Source organism: Podarcis cretensis (genome assembly GCF_951804945.1).
Source record: "Podarcis cretensis genome assembly, chromosome: Z".
Classification (NCBI taxonomy): domain Eukaryota; kingdom Metazoa; phylum Chordata; class Lepidosauria; order Squamata; family Lacertidae; genus Podarcis; species Podarcis cretensis.
The window spans coordinates 21,291,585-21,312,957 of NC_137184.1; the positions used below are offsets into that span (position 1 = coordinate 21,291,585).

General features: G+C 41.6%; 2 protein-coding genes across 2 annotated transcripts in view; both read right to left on the reverse strand.

Annotated features, from left to right (window-relative positions):
* Positions 1–8,440, reverse strand: part of ATP7A (ATPase copper transporting alpha) — a 41,580-nt gene extending 33,140 nt beyond the window's left edge. Inside the window, exon 1 of the mRNA XM_079961207.1 lies at positions 8,187–8,440. Within this exon, the coding sequence (XP_079817333.1) occupies positions 8,187–8,222 (36 nt within the window). The 5' untranslated portion in view covers positions 8,223–8,440. The remainder of the gene's footprint in view (positions 1–8,186) is intronic.
* A 5,107-nt stretch (positions 8,441–13,547) lies between these two features.
* Positions 13,548–20,104, reverse strand: COX7B (cytochrome c oxidase subunit 7B). Its single transcript, XM_079961164.1, has 3 exons — positions 19,943–20,104; positions 15,239–15,363; positions 13,548–13,762 (listed from the first exon to the last, which is right to left on the reverse strand). The coding sequence occupies exons 1-3, from the start codon at positions 19,980–19,982 to the stop codon at positions 13,685–13,687; spliced, it is 243 nt and encodes an 80-aa protein (XP_079817290.1). The 5' UTR covers positions 19,983–20,104; the 3' UTR covers positions 13,548–13,684.
* Positions 20,105–21,373: the final 1,269 nt, after the last annotated feature.

Genomic DNA, 21,373 nt, shown 5'->3' on the forward strand with positions numbered 1-21,373 from the left:
AAGGCAAATAAAAGCAACTTAGTAGTGTGTCTTTAACAAACACACACAATTCTCTGGTCTTCTATTGCAACAGCAAGACCTACAAAGAACCCATAAGAATCAAACAAACCACTAAAATATGGTTATTTTTAAATCTCTCCTTATAGGACACACACACATCCAGGCACACCTACTTTGCTATTTTCTTGTATTTCTCAAGCCCTCTGTGTAAACCTAAGAAACTGTTATCTCCTGAAGCTGTGAAAGCTTTTTGTTTTGGGGGGAGATTTTAAGAAAATAAATATGGGGGGGGGAGAAAGGGATGCAGGAAGATTACGAGAGAGGTAATGCAGGAAGTTATGGGCTGCAAGTTAATGAAAGGAAGGGCCATCCCCAGGGGCTCCCCGATTGCTCCTCAAGTCACCCCAGGGTGCCACAGCCCACTGGTTGCAAACCACTGGTCCAGCAGATTATACTCCATGCCTTGCTCTGTGTCCTCACCTTGGTGGGTCACACAAGTTGTGCAATGTTGGGTGGCCACTTCACACATGAAGAAACCAAGATGAATTGAAGAATTAGTTGTTTTTTAATTCCACATGCACAACGGGCATAACATTTCCTTTTTTTTTTTTTTATTAAAATTTTTTCCATGAAAAACTCCAGTCATATCAATTTACACATCACATATTTTAGCTTATTGGACCTCCCTCAACTTCTCTGACAATCATTCGTAGTTCGAATCCTATCTTCACATTCCTTAATTTTAATATTGCCATTAAACACTATATTTCTGACCTTATTTGCTTTCTAACAATATTCCTTGTATTTTCACAAAGCTTCTTTAAAGCACACTAGCGTTGTACAGTCCTCACATACAGGCATAACATTTCCATGTTTCAAAAATATGCACTGATTCATAATCTAAATAATGGTGGGAACTGTAGCCACTCTTGCTGTAGATAGGCAGCTACACCTCAACAGTGGCTTGCTCCGGACACTTAGTAAATTCATGATGGAGACAGTATTTTAATACTAGGCATTATAATACAGCAATTAACTTACATATTATTTTCAATACTTCTATTCTGCAAACCTGCAACTTGCACGGGGTTATGTTCTGAAGACCGCACCTAAAGCGAAAATCGTGTGTTGTCAAAACACAATGGGTGCAGTAGCATATGGTATTGCCGAAGTCTTTTTTCTCAGAGTCTGCCCCCTTTTCTCCCTCTTAATTTTTTTTTGCCAAGCACATTGTTACGGAAAATTCCGGGTGCGGAGTTGCCCTGCCACCCAGCTCGTCGGACTAAGTCCGCGGGTCCTAGCGGAAGAAATGAGTTCAGCCGGAGACGGAGCAAGATGCGGAGATCCAAGTTTATTGAGTTCAAGATGAGATTGAACCCCGAGAATGGGGCGACATGATCTTTTAAAAGTTCCCTCCAAGTCCCAGAATATAGTGCAGAAAACGTCATGAATACATTATGGGAAGGTCGGGTTTCACGGGTGACCTCATGAATACATCACAGAAAGGTGGGGTTACACGGATCAGCACTTCAGAAAGATGGGGTTACACAGATCAGCACTTCAGGAAGGGAGGGGAAACATGCATAGATAAACACGGATAAACGTTTCCTGAGTACAGGTGATGGCAAGACAATGGCGCAGATATGCATCGTCTGTCACCTGGCATTGCCCGGAGGAAGGGCTTGACTTGACCATCTGACAGGATTAAGGTTTTCCTGCGTACGTGACCTGTCGGTTCGAGGATTATGGCGCTGAGGGTAGCCTCATGGAGTCCGGAGGGAACCGAGTAGAATGACGTCAAAATGGGGAAAATCGAAGCTTTGGTTGATTTTATATTATTTTCTGAAGTTTTCGGCCCCTTGCCGGTCAAGTGTATATTATATATTGAAAGCGTATCAACATAAAGCTGAATGTGCACAAGTTAAATGCACATAAGTTGCAAGTATACTTTGCTGCCTTTCTACAAGGCACTGAAGTATTATTTAAAGTACAAATACTTCTAAAATAAGAAAACAGCCAATAAAACTAATAATCTCTGGCCATTTGTGGTCTCCAAATAGGACATAAACTCTCTTTTCTGAGTCTTTTCTCCTTTGTCTTCCTCTGAGAGGAAAATGACCTTCCTTTTTAAAAATAACAATAGGAATGTTTGCTATCAGTTCAAGGACCTAACCAAATATTTCTACATATAAATGTTTCTTGTTATGCTTAACTGATGCCTTTGTTCACTTCACTAATGATGAATTTGTATGCCAAGCTGGTACATCAAATATATTTTAGTTAATTACTCACCTAATTTATCAGTATAGGTGTGTTTTTGTGATATGAAGGATGTGCAAGGCACACCTATAGCTTCATACATATCACCTGCCAGCCATTGTTGGAAGGAAAAACCATATACAGTATTGTCTTCTTCTGTTGTTAGTCACACGCCAGAATTTTTTTTAAAGCCCCAGAATATAGCATGTACTACTCCATTATTCTCACCAAACAGTCAACTAAAGGTTTAGCTAATAATTAAATTGGATAATTAAATAACCAGTGTTAGAAACTCAGATATATAAGCTAGGCACCTAATTGCTCCTTAAACCCAGGGACTCAGCTACATTAGTCCAAAAAACTCCAGCTTGTGCTGGAGAGCAAAACAAAATATTTATTTGCAATTTTCCACAGTGTTTTCCCCTTTTGTTATAACAATTTAATTTCGAACTTATTTATAGCATTTTCTTTCTGCTTGTAGATCCACCCCCTGTTACAGTCACAAAAATGGAATGTTTAGTTGCCATTTTTGGGCAAGACAGCTCTAAAGTTTCATTTTTCAAATGATGGACTGACTGTAATTGATTCTCACTTCTGGTTAGTTCAGATGACAACCTTGTGCTAGGTTAAGAACTTTGAAAACTTAAAGTAGAAAAGTTGTTTTATCCAGAGACAGCCAACCTATATATTGGCCTATTCCTACCTCTTTTTCTGAATGGTGACACAGACCATTAATAAGACATAAGAACATTCTTTACAACTGTGAGCAAGGCAGTGGGGGTAGAGTAAGTGAGGACAAGCTACAACAATTACCAGTAACTCTAATATTGTTCACTACACCTGCTCAGGCTGCAGAGAAAAAGCATTTTGGTTCCTGAAATCCATTCTGATTGTGCAGATAAAATATAACTGACAGAATTCTACTGGATGTAGTATTAGTGTGTGAAAACAGTCACAATCCAAAGATCCCCAGGCATGAACCTCCAGGTGGTGGAGACGTCAGGCGCCACCCTGGCACCTTCATATGGTCTCAAGTGGCTGGGAAAGGGAAAGGGACCCCTGACCATTAGGTCCAGTCGTGGCCAACTCTGGGGTTGCGGCGCTCATCTCACTTTATTGGCTGAGGGAGCCGGCATACAGCTTCTGGGTCATGTGGCCAGCATGACTAAACCGCTTCTGGCGAACCAGAGCAGCGCACAGAAACGCCGTTTACCTTCCCGCCGGAGCAGTACCTATATATCTACTTGCACTTTGACGTGCTTTCGAACTGCTAGGTTGGCAGGAGTGGCTGATAGTCAGTGGCTAATTTCGAACACTGTAAATAACCAAGATGAAGGCTGATGTTCTAGTAAGGTAAAGGTAAAGGTACCCCTGCCCGTACGGGCCAGTCGTGTCCGACTCTAGGGTTATGTGCTCATCTCGCTCTAGAGGCCGTGAGCCGGCGCCGTCCTAAGACACTTCCAGGTCACGTGGCGAGCGTGACGAAGCTGCAGCTGGTGACCCAGCACCAGCGCAGCACACGGAAATGCCGTTTACCTTCACGCTATAAAGCGGTACCTATTTACCTACTTGCACTTAAGAGTGCTTTCGAACTGCTAGGTAGGCAGGAGCTGGGACCAAACGATGGGAGCTCACCCCGCCGTGGTGATTCAAACCGCCAACCATACGATCGGCAAGTCCTAGGCACTGAGGTTTTACCCACAGCACCACCTGCGTCCACAGCACCACCCGCGTCCAATGTTCTAGTACTCTTCACAAAAACAAGTTCATTCACACTAGCTCATTCACACAAAATCAAGCCCTAAGCCAGGAGTGGGGAACCTGTGGCCCTCCAGATGTTGGTTGGACTCCAACTTCAGTCCTTATCAGCAGGGCCAAGGATCAGGGATGGTGGAAGTTATAATGCAATATCAGGAGGGTTGCCTACCCCTGCCCTAAATCCTGTCTTTCTGTATAATGCTTTACTGCATCCCTGTACTTTTTACTGCTTTTTTAGTAGTATGTATTGATGAGGTTATTATATAGTTTGTAACACCTAATGGTATTTAAGTGTCTCTGTCCACAGATTTCAAGTGGCGTTAATAGCACCTTTCTCCATATTACATTCAGTGACCAAAGTAAGGACACTAGCCTAAGATATAATTATTTAAAGCTCTCAGAGCATCTCACAACAAAAAAGAGACATATTAAAGTTCAATGAAAATAAAAAAGTGTTTAAAAAAGCAAGCAAAAGAGTAAAAACATATGAAACAAATGAAAAGCCTAGGAAATTAAAGAAGGTATCCACCTAACATTGAAATGACACCATGGAGGTCCCAGGTGAGCATCCCTGGGGAGGGCATTCCACAGTTAAGAGCGTCACAGTATGTTCTCTTCTGTAGCCACCTTCCACACTTCACTTTGTGGGGCACTTGATTCATAACCTCTGCATCAACTGGGCTTGGAAATGGGCTGGACTGTGCTCAAGTGAAGATGGTGAAGCACCAGCATACTGTAACGGAAGTTTCTGAATCATTTTGAAAGTAGCCCTATGTATAATGCATTGGAGTAGCCCAAATGGGAAGTTACCAGCTGAAAGATAACACGAAAGGTTATCACTGAACACATAGGGTTGCAGCTGGTGAAGCAGCCAAAACTGATAAAGACACTCTTGTACACAAACATTACTTCTGCCTCTAGTGACAGGTGGATCAATAGCCTAGAGGTGCTTATCTTGGCTTATTAAGCTGAGATGATACCTGAACTGTTTGAGGAAAGGTAAAGGTAAAGGACCCTGGACGGTTAAGTCCAGTTGAATTTGACTATAGGGTGTGGCACTCACCTCTGCTTTCAAGCAAGGGAACTGGCATTTGTCCGCAGATAGCTTTCCGGGTTATGTGGCCAGCATGACTAACCCACTTCTGGCACACAGAACACCATGACGAGCACCTTCCCACCACAGCAGTACCTACTTAACTACACACACTGGTATGATTTCAAACTGCTAGGTTGGCAGGAGCTCGATCAGCAAGCCCAAGGGCACCCTGATGGCACCAGAAGTGGTTAACAATCTATCTTTAGCATGTCTGAAAAGCTGGGTGCATAGATATACTGTGCGCTTTCTAGGGATAGCTACTTATATATAGTAGAATTTTTATTTTAGATCTACCTAGTATTGTGTCCCTTCCAGTTGTCAAATCTGACATTTATTGTATTCATTCATTACATTATCAATGTTATGAAACTATTTCTAAAATCAGAAAGGTTTAGTAGTAGTGGAAAATGTTGCATCACATACAACTTTACTGACAGCCAGGAAGCCCCTTTCGATTATACATAAAGGGGAAGGAGGATGTCTGATGTATATAGGAAGCAGTTATGGCTAACAACTTGGATGGCTTTAAAAAAAGATGAGGAAAATTCATTAGGAATAAGGCTATCAATGACTACTAGTCATGATGGCTATGCTCTGTCTCCACTGCCTGAGGTGGTAATGCTTTTTAATAGCAATTGCTGGAAACCACAGGAGAGAAAGAGGGCTCTTGTGCCTCAGTCCTGCTTGCAGGTTTTTCACAAGAATCTATTTGGCCGCTATGAGAACAGGTGTGTTGGAACAGATGAACCATTGCCCTATTCCAGCAGGCTCTTCTTTTGTTCTTATATGGCTCAATCAGTTACGGACTTTACATGGAAAAACAATTCACTGAAATCACTGCACGTTCATATAAGGCACCAATCTTAACTTCACTAACCAGTATATTCATCATTTGAGTCGTCTATTACAGATATCACTTCCATTTTTTAAAAAAAGTTGTGTGAGTATTTTATACTATTTTACTCTAAAAGAAAGTATCCCTTGGCTCATCACCCTAAATTACAAGAATGAGTTTAAGTAGAAAGATCAGTTCTCCACTTGTATAAGATATTATCAGAATAAGATCTGGATCTCATTAATAATGATTCATTACCACCATTTCTAAACCAACAGAACATGCATATACTAAACTGTACCATTATAAAGAACAAAAGTAGTTCAGCTTGTTTTTTAAATGCAACTGTAGCAAAATAAAGTGTCCCTATAATTACCTTAATAAGGTCTAGTGACCTGTTTACTGTGTAGGATTTGATCAAAATATTATGCAATTACATATGAAAGGAAGAATCTACTCTACCAGCTTTCCTCCCTTCAAAGCCACTCACACATATGTCAAAAAGAGAAGAATCATTTAGTGATTCCATGTTTAGTGTTTGTATATTTATGAAATTTTAAAGTGGTTGATTTGATTGTTGTACATTACTTTGACACTTACATGAAAGGGAGTTTACATAAAGCTTTTAAACAAAAAAGTAAGAAGAAACTGAAACAGCTTTAATCAGCCTTCCTGAACTTTTTCTGACCACCTGTCATACATACATATATATTTCCTACCTTAATTAGTACACACTTACAGGTTCAGTTTAACGACAGCATTTTCCTACTGCATTATACTTAATGCATTTATCACATCCAATATTATGTTGAAAGAAGAAACAGTTGAAGGACTATAATTATATTTGCACAAAAATGGATGAGGATAGTTTTAAAAGAGAAAAAGATGGAAAATAAATGCGAAAGGAAAAAAAACTAGTGGGAAGCAGTGATTGCAAGAGTAGTTAAATTAATGTGCAAACAAAATTCTATCACAGAAAACAGGAGCCAAAGAACAATTTCAGACCACTCCAATCATATTCTGTCCATCCTCCCATAAATCAGCAGACTTAGCCACCTATTCCTTATCACAAACTGCCTATGAAACACCTCTCAGTTACAAAAACAGCTTGTCATGTGGAATGAGAGATTGCTATTTGAGAAACATAAGTCCAAAATTGCCCCAACTCCTGGGGCTTGTGGAACTAGTTGTAGCCCATGGGATCCTGGCCCATGCTCCATCCCATGCAATCATCTCTGTTTACATAGTTTTGGCACCATTATCCCTCAGATGTTCATCAAAAGTTCACACTGTTTTGCACAAAACAAGAAACACCAAGTCCACAATGTCCCACATAATTGTCCTCTGGGAACAAGCTAAACACCTTGACAGGTAACTAGCCCTAATATCATAGATTTCACAAGGCTGATTCAACAGAGGGAGTAAACTTGACCTGTTCATTACATGAAGCAGCATCAGCATCCCACTGATCAAGGGGCTTTTACCCTGTGTTCTTCTATATGCTAGCTCTCCTTGGTAAACCACCTCAATGCTAACAAGGGACTAAAACAAAAGCAAAAACTTTTGCACATCACAAACATGTATTTCACACCAAATCAGGGGAGAGCATCTGGCCCCATCCTCTGGCCAAGGTGGGCAGACATCTCTAAAACCCAGGCACAAGATACCCGACAGAATGAAACCTCCACAGGTGGGGCATATCTGGAGCGGGCCTCGCATCCACAAGCAGAATCAAATGCTTTTCAGGAAGGTTGACTTTAAAGACAGACACACTCAGCAGGTACATCAGCATTAATTAATGAACTAAAAGATGCCTCTTGAGGGACATATTCTGGCTCTCGCTTGCTCTCCCTTTAAGAATAAATAAATAAAAATGTCTAAGTGAGTGGATGGTGCATTAATTAAGTTTGCTTAACAGGAAATTTTAAAAAGATTGTTTATTCTTTAAACAAAGGAAGAGATCCCTGCTCCAAGAGGCTTGCAATCCAGAAAGCTACTCTCCACAACAGGCGCTGTGGGAAGATGAAGGAGAGGGAAGCGAAGCCGACCAAGAGAGCTCTTGAGCCTGTGCAGAGTGCTTCCCCATGCCGCCCTCCGACTCCAGCACGCTAGTCCTTCCACGGAGGGGTCGATTGCGGTTACACACCCAGCAGTCTCCGCTCAAGGGAATAAGGAAGCTGGAGGAAAGGGGGGTGGATGCGTCTCATCTAGTATAATATTTATTCATTCGCAGCCCACCTTTTCCACCTCCAAGGAGCTCGAAGGGGTCCACATCGCTCTCCCCCCTTCCTCGTTTTGTCCTCACAACAACCCTGCTAGGTAGACTGAGGAGCGATTTACCTCAGGCGCCAGGCGAGGGGTGTCTCGTTCGTTCTTTCTTCCGTCTGCCGGCCTCTCACGTGGCAGGAGGGCGCTCCTCTCCGCCCGGACAGGCTCCTTACCTGGCCAGATTTCTGCCCCTCAAGAGGCGCCGGCCGACCGCAAACAGAACGGCGGACTCTTTCCCCTCCTGTTTCCCTAAATTCCCCCCGCCCCCTTGAGGCTTGGCCCCGCCCCTCCCAACGACGGTTGCTACACACTTTGCGCTGTCATCGCGCTCGTCGTTTCCCTCCTTCCGCCCCGCCTGTAAAGCAAAAGGAATCACGTGGAAGAGAATGGATGATCATGTGACAAGGAAGATGACGATAGGCCACATGATGCCCCGCCTCAATAACCTCTAAGGCAGAGCCCGTAAAGGAACCCGCTGCTGGACTCCAACTCCCATCAGCCCCAGCCAGCAAGGGCGAATAGCTGACGTGCGGTGGGAGCTGTAGTCCAACCACACTGTAATCCAACCTTCGTTTCTCACTCCTGGTCTAAAAGGAAGGCTGGAAGTGTGCAGAGGCAGCTTTGCAGGGGGGAGGGCTCAGTTTAGAGAAAAGGAAAATTGATGCAGAAAAGTTTTTCCCCTTCTCTCATAATAATATAAATAATAAATGATAGGAATCCAATAGAGCTGAATTATGGAAAATCCAGGACGGAATAAAAGAAAGTACCTCTTCATGTAGCGCAGTTAAACTGTGGAACTCACCCCCACAGGATGCAGCGAAGGCCACCAACTTGGAATAGCTTTGAAAGAGGTTTAGACAAGTTGATGGGAGGATAAGCCCATAGATAGCTACTGGCCATGAGGGATGTATTCTTTGTCCACTAATATCAAAGGCAGTAATACTTCTGAATTCTGGTTCCTGGAAGCCACAGGAGTGTTGCCCTTGTGCTCAAGTCCTGCTTTCTGGCCTCCCACAGGTAGATTACTAGATTAGATGAGCTATTGGCCTGATCCAGCAGGGTGCCTTTGGACAGATGCTTAAAAGCCTGCCTGAGGAACTGACACTTTGCCATGGGCCCAGGCATGAGGGAGTTTGTTCTTAACATATTATGGTTTGGGTGGCATTGCCAAGAACAGCCCTTTGTTATGCAATGATTTAATACAAACTTGAGTGCACTTCAATAAAGCTAGTATCTAATCCTCTTAGAACTGCTTTAACTTGTTTTCGGATGTGGATATAACTGTTGCAAATTACACTTTAGAAATGTCCCTTTAAGAAAAAAAGAAAGCATCCTTTTGCTTATGGCAGTGGCCTTATGGAGCATGTTCCAGTGTTACGTTATCCCCTTTTCTGTAGATGAAACTAAAATTTTAAGACCCAGCTGCTGGGGGGAAAGATGCTATTGTCTTGAGTTGCAGAGCTGTAACTGTCTACCAGTTTCTTGCAGCAGTCTAAAGTTATGTTATAGTCTAAAGCAGTCTAAACTTATAGTCAGTTTTCTTGCTTCTCACAGTGTTAACATGAAAAGTTGGTGTGCTACACTATATATTGCATACTTTATTCAATCAATAAAAGGCTGAAAGACTGACAATCACATATTTAACTACACTAGATGTCAATTATACATCTATACCAGGAGGCAGCCATTCCAACATTTAGTTTTAATTTCCCAATCCATCAGATAACAAACCTATTTTTTAAATTAGACATTATTCCAGAAAAAAAAATAATCCTTTTTCCAGGTAAAGGGGGTTGCTATGGGCAACTCAGTAGTTTCCATCACTGCCCGTTTACATATGACTGAGCTTAAGAATACCATAAATTCTACCATAACCCCTTTAACAAGTATTTCAGATATTATGGGAGATGTTTTCCAAGGTTTGTTTGTTTTTGTTGGATTAACTCAATTAACGATAATGTCAAGTTTGCATATCATATTTATCTAAGGAAAATTCCATTCTTGGATGTCTTTGTGTAACAGAGTATACTAAGCCTACAGACAGAAATTCATTGTTACATCATTCTAAAAATTACCCCAAACTTCTAAACTGTCATATGGACAGTTTCTATATTAAAAGAGAAACTGTACATCATAACAGTTTATAGGATTTATAACAAGGGCTTCCCAAAACAGGTGGTTCTTAAGTCCTGATTAAGAGCTGACAATATCAGCAGAGAGAACAAGCTGGTCATCGCAAACACTCTTTTCCAACAACACAAGAGACGACTCTACACATGGACATCACCAGACGGCCAGCATCAAAATCAGACTGATTATATTCTCTGCAGCCAAAGATGGAGAAGCTCTATACAGTCAGCAAAAACAAGACCTGGAGCTGACTGTGGCTCAGATCATCAGCTTCTTATAGCAAAATTCAAGCTTAAACTGAAGAAAGTAGGAAAAACCACTGGGCCGGTAAGATACAATCTAAGTCAAATCCCTTACGAATACACAGTGGAAGTGAGGAAGAGGTTTAAGGATTTAGATTTGGTGGACAGAGTGCCTGAAGAACTATGGATGGAGGCTCATAACATTATACAGGAGGCAGCAACTAAAACCATCCCAATGAAAAGGAAATGCAAGAAAGCAAAGTGGCTATCCAACGAGGGCTTACAAATAGCGGGGGAGAGAAGGCAAGCAAAATACGAGGGAGATAGTGAAAGATACAGGAAATTGAATACAGATTTCCAAAAAATAGCAAGGAGAGACAAGAAGGCCTTCCTAAACGAGCAATGCAAAGAAATAGAGGAAAACAATAGAAAGGGAAAAACCAGAGATCTGTTCAAGAAAATTGGAGATATGAAAGGAACATTTCGTACAAAGATTACCATAGTAAAAGACAAAAGTGGAAAGGACCTAACAGAAGCAGAAGACATGAAGAAGAGGTGGCAAGAATACACAGAGGAATTATACCAGAAAGATATGGATGTCTCATACACCACAGGTAGTGTGGTTGCTGACCTTGAGCCAGACATCCTGGAGAGTGAAGTCAATGGGCCTTAGAAAGCACTGCTAATAACAAGGCCTGTGGAAGTGATGATATTCCAGCTGAACTATTTAAAATGTTAAACAATGATGCTGTTAAGGTGCTACACTCAATATGCCAGCAAATTTGGAAAACTCAGCAGTGGCCAGAGGATTGGAGAAGATCAGTCTACATCCCAAACCCAAAGAAGGGCAGTGCCAAAGAATGCTCCAACTACCGCACAATTGCACTCATTTCGCACGCTGGCAAGGTTATGCTTAAAACTCTACAAGGCAGACTTAAGCAGTATGTGGACCAAGAACTCCCAGAAGTGCAAGCTGGATTTTGAAGGGGCAGAGGAACCAGAGACCAAATTGCAAACATGCGCTGGATTATGGAAAAAGCTAGAGAGTTCCAGAAAGACATCTACTTCTGCTTCATTGACTATGCAAAAGCCTTTGACTGTGTCGACCACAGCAAACTATGGCAAGTTCTTAAAGAAATGGGAGTGCCTGATCACCTCATCTGTCTCCTGAGAAATCTCTATGTGGGACAAGAAGCTACAGTTAGAACTGGATATGGAACAACTGATTGGTTCAAAATTGGGAAAGGAGTACAAGGCTGTATATTATCTCCCTGCTTATTTAACTTATATGCAGAATTCATCCTGCAAAAGGCTGGGCTGGATGAATCCCAAGCTGGAATTAAGATCTCCGGAAGAAATATCAACAACCTCAGATATGCAGATGACACAACCTTGATGGCAGAAAGTGAGGAGGAATTAAAGAACCTTTTAATGAGGGTGAAAGAGGAGAGCGCAAAATATGGTCTGAAGCTCAACATCAAAAAAACCAAGATCATGGCCACTGGGCCCATCACCTCCTGGCAAACAGAAGAGGAAGAAATGGAGGCAGTGAGAGATTTTACTTTCTTGGGATCCATGATCACTGCAGATGGTGACAGCAGTCACGAAATTAAAAAAACACCTGCTCCTTGGGAGAAAGGTGATGGCAAACCTAGACAGCATCTTAAAAAGCAGAGACATCACCTTGCCAACAAAGGTCCCTATACAGATAGGTAGCCGTGTTGGTCTGCCATAGTCAAAACAAAATAAAAAAATTCCTTCCAGTAGCACCTTAAAGACCAACTAAGTTAGTTCTTGGTATGAGCTTTCGTGTGCATGCATCTGTATCTGAAGAAGTGTGCATGCACACGAAAGCTCATACCAAGAACTAACTTAGTTGGTCTTTAAGGTGCTACTGGAAGGAATTTTTTTTATTTTGTTTTGACAAAGGTCCATATAGTTAAAGCCATGGTTTTCCCGGTAGTGATGAGCTGGACCGTAAAGAAGGCTGATCGCCGAAGAATTGATGCTTTTGAATTATGGTGCTGGAGGAGACTCTTGAGAGTCCCATGGACTGCAAGAAGATCAAATGCATCCATTCTTAAGGAAATTAGCCTTGAGTGCTCACTGGAAGGACAGATCGTGAAGCTGAGGCTCCAATACTTTGGCCACCTCATGAGAAGAGAAGGCTCCTTGGAAAAGACCCTGGTGTTGGGAAAGATGGAGGGCACAAGGAGAAGGGGACGACAGAGGACAAGATGGTTGGACAGTGTTCTTGAAGCTACAAACATGAGTCTGACCAAACTGCGGGAAGCAGTGGAAGACAGGAGTGCCTGGCGTGCTCTGGTCCATGGGGTCACGAAGAGTCGGACACAACTAAACGACTAAACAAATATCAGCAGACATTCATTGTTTGCAGCTCAGTCTGTTACCTAAACACAGATAAGTCTAGTCCTTCGAATTAAACTATTTCAATGACATAATATAAAATACTTATCAGAGTGCCACAGAGCCCACCTTGCAGCATTTCACATAATTTGACAGATATATTTTCATGTGTATATTTTGCATATGACATCTCAGTTACCTTAAACACTTTAAGTGTGGTTACTATACATGTTGTTCTCAAAGTTTAGAAATTAAATAAAATTTTAATCCTATTGATAAAGCAATATGTTAATATCATTTACCAATTGTAACTCTATGCATGTTGTGTGCATGTTCATGTGTATTTTATTGTGTCCAGAAACCAATGACGGAAGAGTTAGTGAAGTTATTCTAATCCATGAAGAACATCATGTCAAACATGTATGTCACATTCTGCCTCCAATTGTTTTGGGACTGGCTCTTTTTTAGTTTCATAAGCACAATACTCTACTGGCACAATGCATTTTAACAATTCAGTTTAGTAATCTGTACTACCAAAGTACTCTTTTCTACCTAGCTATAAGGGACAAAATTAATGGAACAAAGCCAATAATTTTAATGTTTAAATGCATTTATTAAATCACAGATAACTGTGCCCTCTACAGGCATAGTATTAGTACATTCCAATAAAAGCTCCAGCGAACCCATGGCTGCTCCCAACATTTCAGCAGAGGATTTAACTCAGCATCTTTACTTCTCTCTCCATTCTTTTGGGGTAATTCGACCAACAGGAGACAAATTCCATTCTATCCCTGTTTGTGTTACAACCTGCAAGTAACAGTAAAGAATCAACAGTCAAGCACAGTGAAATCTTACTTTCCAACAGCTGCAACTACAACTTTCTCTTACAAGTTTTAAGTCAGATTCTCAAAGGCAAACCAGCTGAATGTACCTTTTTTCTCTTTGTAATGAGACAATGTGCACGTACCATCAGTGAAACAATGAAAAAATAACCAATGGCCCCTTAAGTTCTCTTGAAGCATTCTGATCTGGATTTATCCAATGTAATTTTTTAAAAGGGTATTCTATACATATGGTACTGTACATAGCAATGTAGTGTTATATATTGTTAAGCAGTGACAGGTGTTTTCTTCAGAGAGCGAGACATGTCTCTCTGAAGCTATAAACTTCCTGTACTTTGGTGTAGCCCTCAACACCACTCAACCAGCTGCACAAACAGAAGGCATGAAGCTTAACTGTAAAATTGTTTTGTGTAAATTAAGGACCAGTTATACATCAGTTTCCACAGACCAAACTTCAATATGTCAAGGCAGAACTCAAGTTCTGGCAGCTTACTATTTCTTCATTCCACTGATGTCCTAAACCACCATATATTAATTAAATCTAGCTCCCAATCTAAGACTTTATAATCTATTTGGCACACATGTCTTCTTAGTCTTCTTAGTTGCAGCATCCAGACTGTGGAGCTTCTACTGAAGACTAAACTGCCCTCTTCCTCATTAGCCTGCCTCTGACTGGTGAAGGCTAACCTAGATATGATTTTTAAAATGTTGCTTAGCTGTTTTCCCTCATTTCATATGGTTTTGATGAGGCCAAAAAGTTGATTGTCGATTCTGCTCTTATGCTGCTGAAATTATTCATATTACAGAATCTGTGTCCTGAACTTTTAACTATTATGCTGCTCTGAGGGCCCTCCTTTGGCAGAAAAGTGGCTTATAAATTTTAATTAAAAAAACCCTTAGTGCAACACATTTTTTAATGTTGCACTTTAAAGGCAAATCTGTCCTGCAAAATCTTTTAAGTGTCATACCACCACTGCAGTACATCAACCTCGGGATGCTAAGCAATGAGAGTAACCATACAGTGGTACCTCGGGTTAAGTACTTAATTCGTTCCGGAGGTCCATTCTTAACCTGAAACTGTTCTTAACCTGAAGCACCACTTTAGCTAATGGGGCTTCCCGCTGCCGCTGCACAGCCGGAGCACGATTTCTGTTCTCATCCTGAAGCCAAGTTCTTAACCCGAGGTACTATTTCTGGGTTAGCGGAGTCTGTAACCTGAAGCGTATGTAATCCGAGGTACCACTGTATTTTCTTTTTAATGGCAGAATAGGAAAATATTTTACACAATTTCTCGGGATTTCTTAAAGAGCTGTGATGATGCTTTCATTTGTTAATTTTTTGTAAAATTAAATTTCATCCATATATAGCCTGACCTATGGCTTTTCCAGAAGGAATTGTTACTTCCAATTGACAGAGCTAAATGCAAAGCTGAAATACTTACATAGCTCCAAATGGAGACACAAAACAGAGCCCCACCAAGTAAAATCAAGTTGCCATATTTATCATGAAAATCAGGCCCATGTTTATGGTGAACTTGTCTTGCCGCAGTACGCTGCATGCCACGAGCTAAAACACAAGATGAAACCTTTAGTTAAGAACCTCTTTTACTATGTGATGACTTGTGCATTAACTAGGAAAGAACTACAACCTCCACCACAGGTACTTTCAAACCATTTGAATATTACAGTGCATATATATGGCTGCAACAAAAACAACTTGGCAAATTGTGAAGTTGCATGACTTGTTTGCAATGGGATCCACTCGTTCAGACACACTCCACTTTGTGATCAATGGGAAACTAAGTCCACCATCCGATGCATTTCCATACCCACACACTTTGCACTTTATTATCTGTCCCTCTCTCTGCAGGAAAAGAGAGCCTCTTCTATAGCCAAGCTATTGAAAGACATCAGTGAACCCACATTTCAGAACTCACAGCCTCTCATTCCCATTGGATTTGTTGCGGTAACACTTGACTCAGGGGTTTTTTTTTGTACTTTTAATGCTCCCCACTTAGGGTACTACACACTGGATTTACACCTGCTATTAGAATTTAGAATGAAATCTCTGAAAAATCTGAAAAGCTCTGAATGAAATCTTCTGAAAAATCTAAGTTGGAGACGGAGCTGTTGGATAAGGTAAAGGTAAAGGTACCCCTGCCCGTACGGGCCAGTCTTGACAGACTCTGGGGTTGTGCGCCCATCTCACTTAAGAGGCCAGGGGCCAGCGCTGTTCGGAGACACTTCCGGGTCACGTGGCCAGCGTGACATCGCTGCTCTGGCCAGAGCCAGAGCCGCACACGGAAACGCCATTTACCTTCCCGCTGGTAAGCGGTCCCTATTTATCTACTTGCACCCGGAGGTGCTTTCGAGCTGCTAGGTTGGCAGGCGCTGGGACCGAGCAGCGGGAGCGCACCCCGCCGCAGGGATTCGAACCGCCGACCTTTCGATCGGCAAGCCCTAGGCGCTGAGGCTTTAACCCATAGCGCCACCTGCGTCCTTGTTGGATACTAAAGGTAAAAATTTGTCTAAAATGTATAAGTTATTGCTGGAGTGGCACAAAAAAGATGAACGAGTTAAATCTGCGATGATAGATTGGGCAAGAGATCTAGGACATAACATAATGCTTGACGATTGGGAAAGACTGTGGAAGAAAGGGGTTAAGTTCACCGCATGTACTGTGTTAAAGGAAAATATAATGAAAATGATGTATAGATGGTATTTGACCCCTTTTAAACCAGCTAAGATTTATCATAACTGTTGGAATGTAAAGAAAAAGAAAGAACTTTTTATCACATGTGGTGGACCTGCCCCAAGGTAAAAGACTTCTGGGAAAAGATTTATAATGAATTGGAAAAAATGTAGATTTGGTTGCCACATATATTTATGGCATAAAAAAGCAAAAACCCATAAAGGATTTGGAAACCACATATTTCGAAGATCTCTAATAGAAATATGGGATAGATATAAAAATCTATTAGAACGAAAAACACCGCATTGGTTATCCCCATTAGAAGCAATGAGTGTGCAAAAGATCAATATGTGTGGAAATTGGATAACTTGCGGGAGATTAATACAAAAAGAAGTAAATGGAAGATGAAACCATATGAAGAAGTTAAATATGTAAATGATTGGCTACATTATCGTCAGGTTAATGAAATGTTTAAACAGGACTTTAAAGAAAAAGGGTTTGATGAAAATAAATCAAAGTTTGAAGTTGAGATATTAAGCAATAAATATAAAATTTTGTCTAAAATGTATAAATTGCTGCTTGAATGGCATTTGAAGGATGAGAAGGTAAAGTCGGTTATGATTCATTGGGCTAAAGATATTGGGTATAGTATACAGCTGAACGATTGGGGAAAATTATGGAAAGAAGGCTTAAAATTTACTGCATGCAATGCTTTAAAAGAAAATGATGAAAATGATGTATAGATGGTATATTACACCTGTTAAATTGGCTAAAATGTATAAGGTAAGTAACAAATGTTGGAAATGTAAAGAAAAAGAAGGAACATTTTATCATTTGTGGTGGGAATGTAAAAAGGTGAAAAACTTCTGGGAAATGATATATAATGAGATGAAAATGTTGAAATATACATTTATTAAGAAACCAGAAGCATTTTTACTGGGCATTGTAGGAGATGATATAAACAGAAAGGACTGTAAGCTGTTTTTATATGCAATGACGGCAGCAAGAATATTATTGGCACAAAAATAGAAGAAGAATTACCCACGAAAGAAGATTGGAGGATGAAATTGATGAACTATGCAGAATTAGACAAGCTAACAGGAAGAATTCGAAACGGCGGGACCAAAGATTCACAGAAGATTGGTGTAAATTTATGGACTATTTGAAAAGTAATTGTGACGACCAGATTACATTTGTGGGTTTGCAAGAAGTTTTGTGAGGTGAATAATTTGAATTAATGCATAATTGGATAAAAAGGGAGACATTAGTTAAGATAATTAAAGGCAATATGAATTTAAGAAATGCAGAAGAAATGATAAAAATGGGGGATCATCAGAGGTGTTGATGGAAGTCCAAAAAGATTGTATAAAATGTGAAATTTTGTGGTATGCATGATAATTAACATGTTTTAAAATGAATAAAAATTAAAAAAGAAAGAAAGAAATGTTGAAATATACATTTATAAAGAAACCAGAAGCCTTTCTTATTAGAATAATTGGTCGGGAATTACCCAAGAAAGATGTTAAATTATTTTTGTATGCCACAACTGCTGCTCCAATTTTACTAGCTAAAAAGTGGAAAACGCAAGAATTACCAACTGTGGAAGAATGGCAGATGAAGATGATGGATTTTTTGGAGCTAGCTGACCTAACCAGAAGAGTCCGCAACCAGAAGAAGGAGGAGTATCAAGAAGAATGGACTAAATTTAATGATTAGTTAGCTAAATATGTTAAGTTAAATTAATTTGAAACAGCTTGCAGGTATTAGATTGGCTTAGGATTTTATATAAGTTAAGTGTTGAATTAATATGTTTAATTTCAAATTGAAAAAATATAAGGAAGTTAAACGACTAAGTTAAGTTTATATGAAATCTTATTTGGAAAACCATTAAAAAGATATACATTTTAATCCAACCAAGGGGAAGTGAGGAAGTCGCTTAACAATGTTAATAAGTATAACTTTAATAAGGTTATGATTTATGTTTGTTTGTTTGGTTGGTTGGTTGGTTGGTTTATAATTTTGTGAAAATTAGTAAACATTTTTTTTTGGGGGGGGGGGGAACCAGAATGAAATCTCTATTTATTTTACTGTTCTGACATCACTATTCAGAATTCCTACATACTTACTAAAGTAGTTTAGGGTAGCTGGATGAATTTGCCAAATACAAAATGTTTTCACAGGAAGCCAACAAAGGTTTCCAACATTTGAAACAAATATCACTTTCAAAAGTTTGCATGTATGAAGTTCTACTTTGAATGTGTCATTCTCTAAAATTCCAAGAGAAAGAAATATGTACTCAACAGCCCAATCCTATCAAGTTACAATCTTTATTTTCAATGGGGCATCCTCACACTGATTACTGTGCTTTCTCCATACAAGAATGAAATTGAAAGATTATTATTTATTAAGCTCTAATTGCTGGTTGTCCTAGGACTGCATAAACAAAGGCAAATGCGCTATGGCCTCTGCCCCCAACCAGGTAACCTGGGACTCGCAGAAAATGCACCATGGCACTGACAATTGCAACCCCATCGATTTGCCAGTGAATAAGCAGCCAATTCAGCGCTTGCTCTCCTCTTCTTTTCCCAGTCACCTTGTACTATTAGGTTATTATCTTGATGTAGGAGCCATCTCATCTTTTAAAATGAATACAGTGCTTAGAAAGTGTTATGTATCGTACTTTTGTGTGTTTTAAACCACCCTTCTTTTGGAATAATAAAGGACAGGTGGAATCCCAAGTGCCTGCAAGTAAGGATGAGAAAGACCTTGAATCCCTGGAGAGCTACTGCCAGTCAATGAACTCAATCCTCGGCTAGTTGCGGAGAAAGCCGCTTTCCCCTGGGTCAATGGAAAAACAAGAATACATCATCTCCTTTACAGCTGGCAATGCAAAGCGCCGTCTCCATTAAAACTGCTGCAGTGTCTGCGTCTCGCCCTCCTTTTACATCCATCTCTAGAAGAGGGAGCCGGCAAAGCTGGATCTCATTCGCCACGTGTGATGCTCGGGATGGCCATTTAACTAACTGAGGTTCTGCCCCACCCCAACATAACGGCTCCCCAGCACCCAGCATAAATCCTGGCTACATGAAAGCGCTGCACTACCGTCTCCCTTTAGCAGCAACTCCCCCCCCCCCAAAAAAAAACCCCCACACCTCCACCAACATAGCTGTTTGGGGCTTCAGCCTATACAGGTAGTCCTGGGTGCCACCTCCCGCAGGACCCTCGCAGCTCAGCAACTGGCGCTGTCAACTGTGGTCCGTCCACACAGACAGGCTGCACAGATCACAGTAGATGGCGAGGCAGGAGGGCCCTAAACGCGAGACCCCGGCGCTGAGCACGGCCCTAGCAAGGGAGACCCCGGCCAGTATGGAGAAGTCGGAGGAGGGTTGCCTCTGTCCGCCGCCACCCAAAACCGCGCGGAGGACGGAGGGCCGACCTTCCCCTGCACACTCACCCGCGAAGCGCAGAGCTCCCCTTGCCAAAGGAAAAAACATGTCTCTGCCTCAGGATCGGACTCAGCCCCTCAGAGTTCCTCTCCCGGCGTCCTTGGCAAGCGCAGGTGAAGAGCACAATGGCCGTCGCCGTGTAAGACGTGACCTGCGCATGTGCGCCCCCCCCCCCGCCTTCCGAGAAGAGCATGCTGGGAAATATAGTATGGCTGGAATAATTGCCGAGGGACCCAGCCCGGCCCCCCCCCCCCAGTTCTTTTGGGAGTGGTGGGTGGGAAAGAGTAGCTTGTGGCTGGCCTTCCTCTGGCCGGTCTCGGGGTTTCGGGGTCTGTGGATTCAGGAAAGGATCGGGAGCGAGGGAAGCCGAGACCTATTGCCTCGGCGAGGTTGAGAGTCCCTTTGCGTGCCTCTTCCCCGCAGTGTCAGGATGGCCGAGTGGTCTAAGGCGCCAGACTCAAGGCGGACGCATAGAGTTGCCTTCCCGCGAGCGGGGCTGGGTGTTCTGGTCTCTGTATAGAGGCGTGGGTTCGAATCCCACTTCTGACACATCCTTTTTCTTCTTTTTTTATTCCGTTGCATCTTGTTTCATTTTTAATAAAAATGAAAATCCATTGCACAAAGCACAGCGGGCTGGAGGAGTTGTTGCTTCGCTGCCGCTTTCCTTAGTTCTTGCTCCAGGAAAGCGGTTACCCTCCAGGTCTCCCTGACGGTTCAGTGGCGGCTGCTGCTTTTCTTTTTTCTTTTAAATATTTGTTCGTTCGGGTCTTCCATTAAATACTGACATGACAGGCAATGTAAAGCAATAGTAGCACAAAACCTGTACACAAACCGATGCGTGGATGGGTGGCGGCTATTGCCATTCACGCGTAATTCCTTTGCACTGGGATCATTTGCGGCAAAAATAGAATGATTATAAATCAATAATTAAATGGCAACGAAGGAACAGTATTGCGCTCTCGCTCGCTCTCGCTCTCTTTAAAGCATTGCGAGTGTTATCGTCATCATCGCCAAGAATGAAACTCGAAAAGTGATTTAGGGAAGTCAAACGGGCAAGGGGGACAAACAGGGTTCAAAGTCCACATTAAGATAACCGTTTCATAAAATGTTATCTGGCAAACTTCCCCATTTGGGAAAAACCGTATAACCAGCCAGTGTTTCTTACTGCTTCCGCTGCCTCCTGCAAGGGGCAGCGAGCGACTCACAAGAGCAGGGCGTAGCAGCCCATAAGCGGGACTGGGTAAAAGGCGGATCCAGATGATTTTAAACATCCTCATGAGTTCATATGATTTTTTCATTCAAATTAAATAAAACCACCATGACACTGTAGACCATGTCTTGGTCTGTAGGCAGCATCAAAAAAATCATGCATCCACTGTTTCGTGGGGCCGCAATGGCGCAAAAACATGGTTAAAAAACACTAGATGGGTCTGGGTTAA

Bases quoted from the DNA above. Each gene is read 5' to 3' on its own strand.
- COX7B (XM_079961164.1), bottom strand. From the start codon at position 19,982: ATGTTTTTTCCTTTGGCAAGGGGAGCTCTGCGCTTCGCGG. The intron at 15,364-19,942 runs GTGAGTGTGCAG...CTTGTGTTTTAG, and splicing joins GGGAGCTCTGCGCTTCGCGG to CTCGTGGCATGCAGCGTACT. The intron at 13,763-15,238 runs GTAAGTATTTCA...TGTTACTTGCAG, and splicing joins GTGTCTCCATTTGGAGCTAT to GTTGTAACACAAACAGGGAT.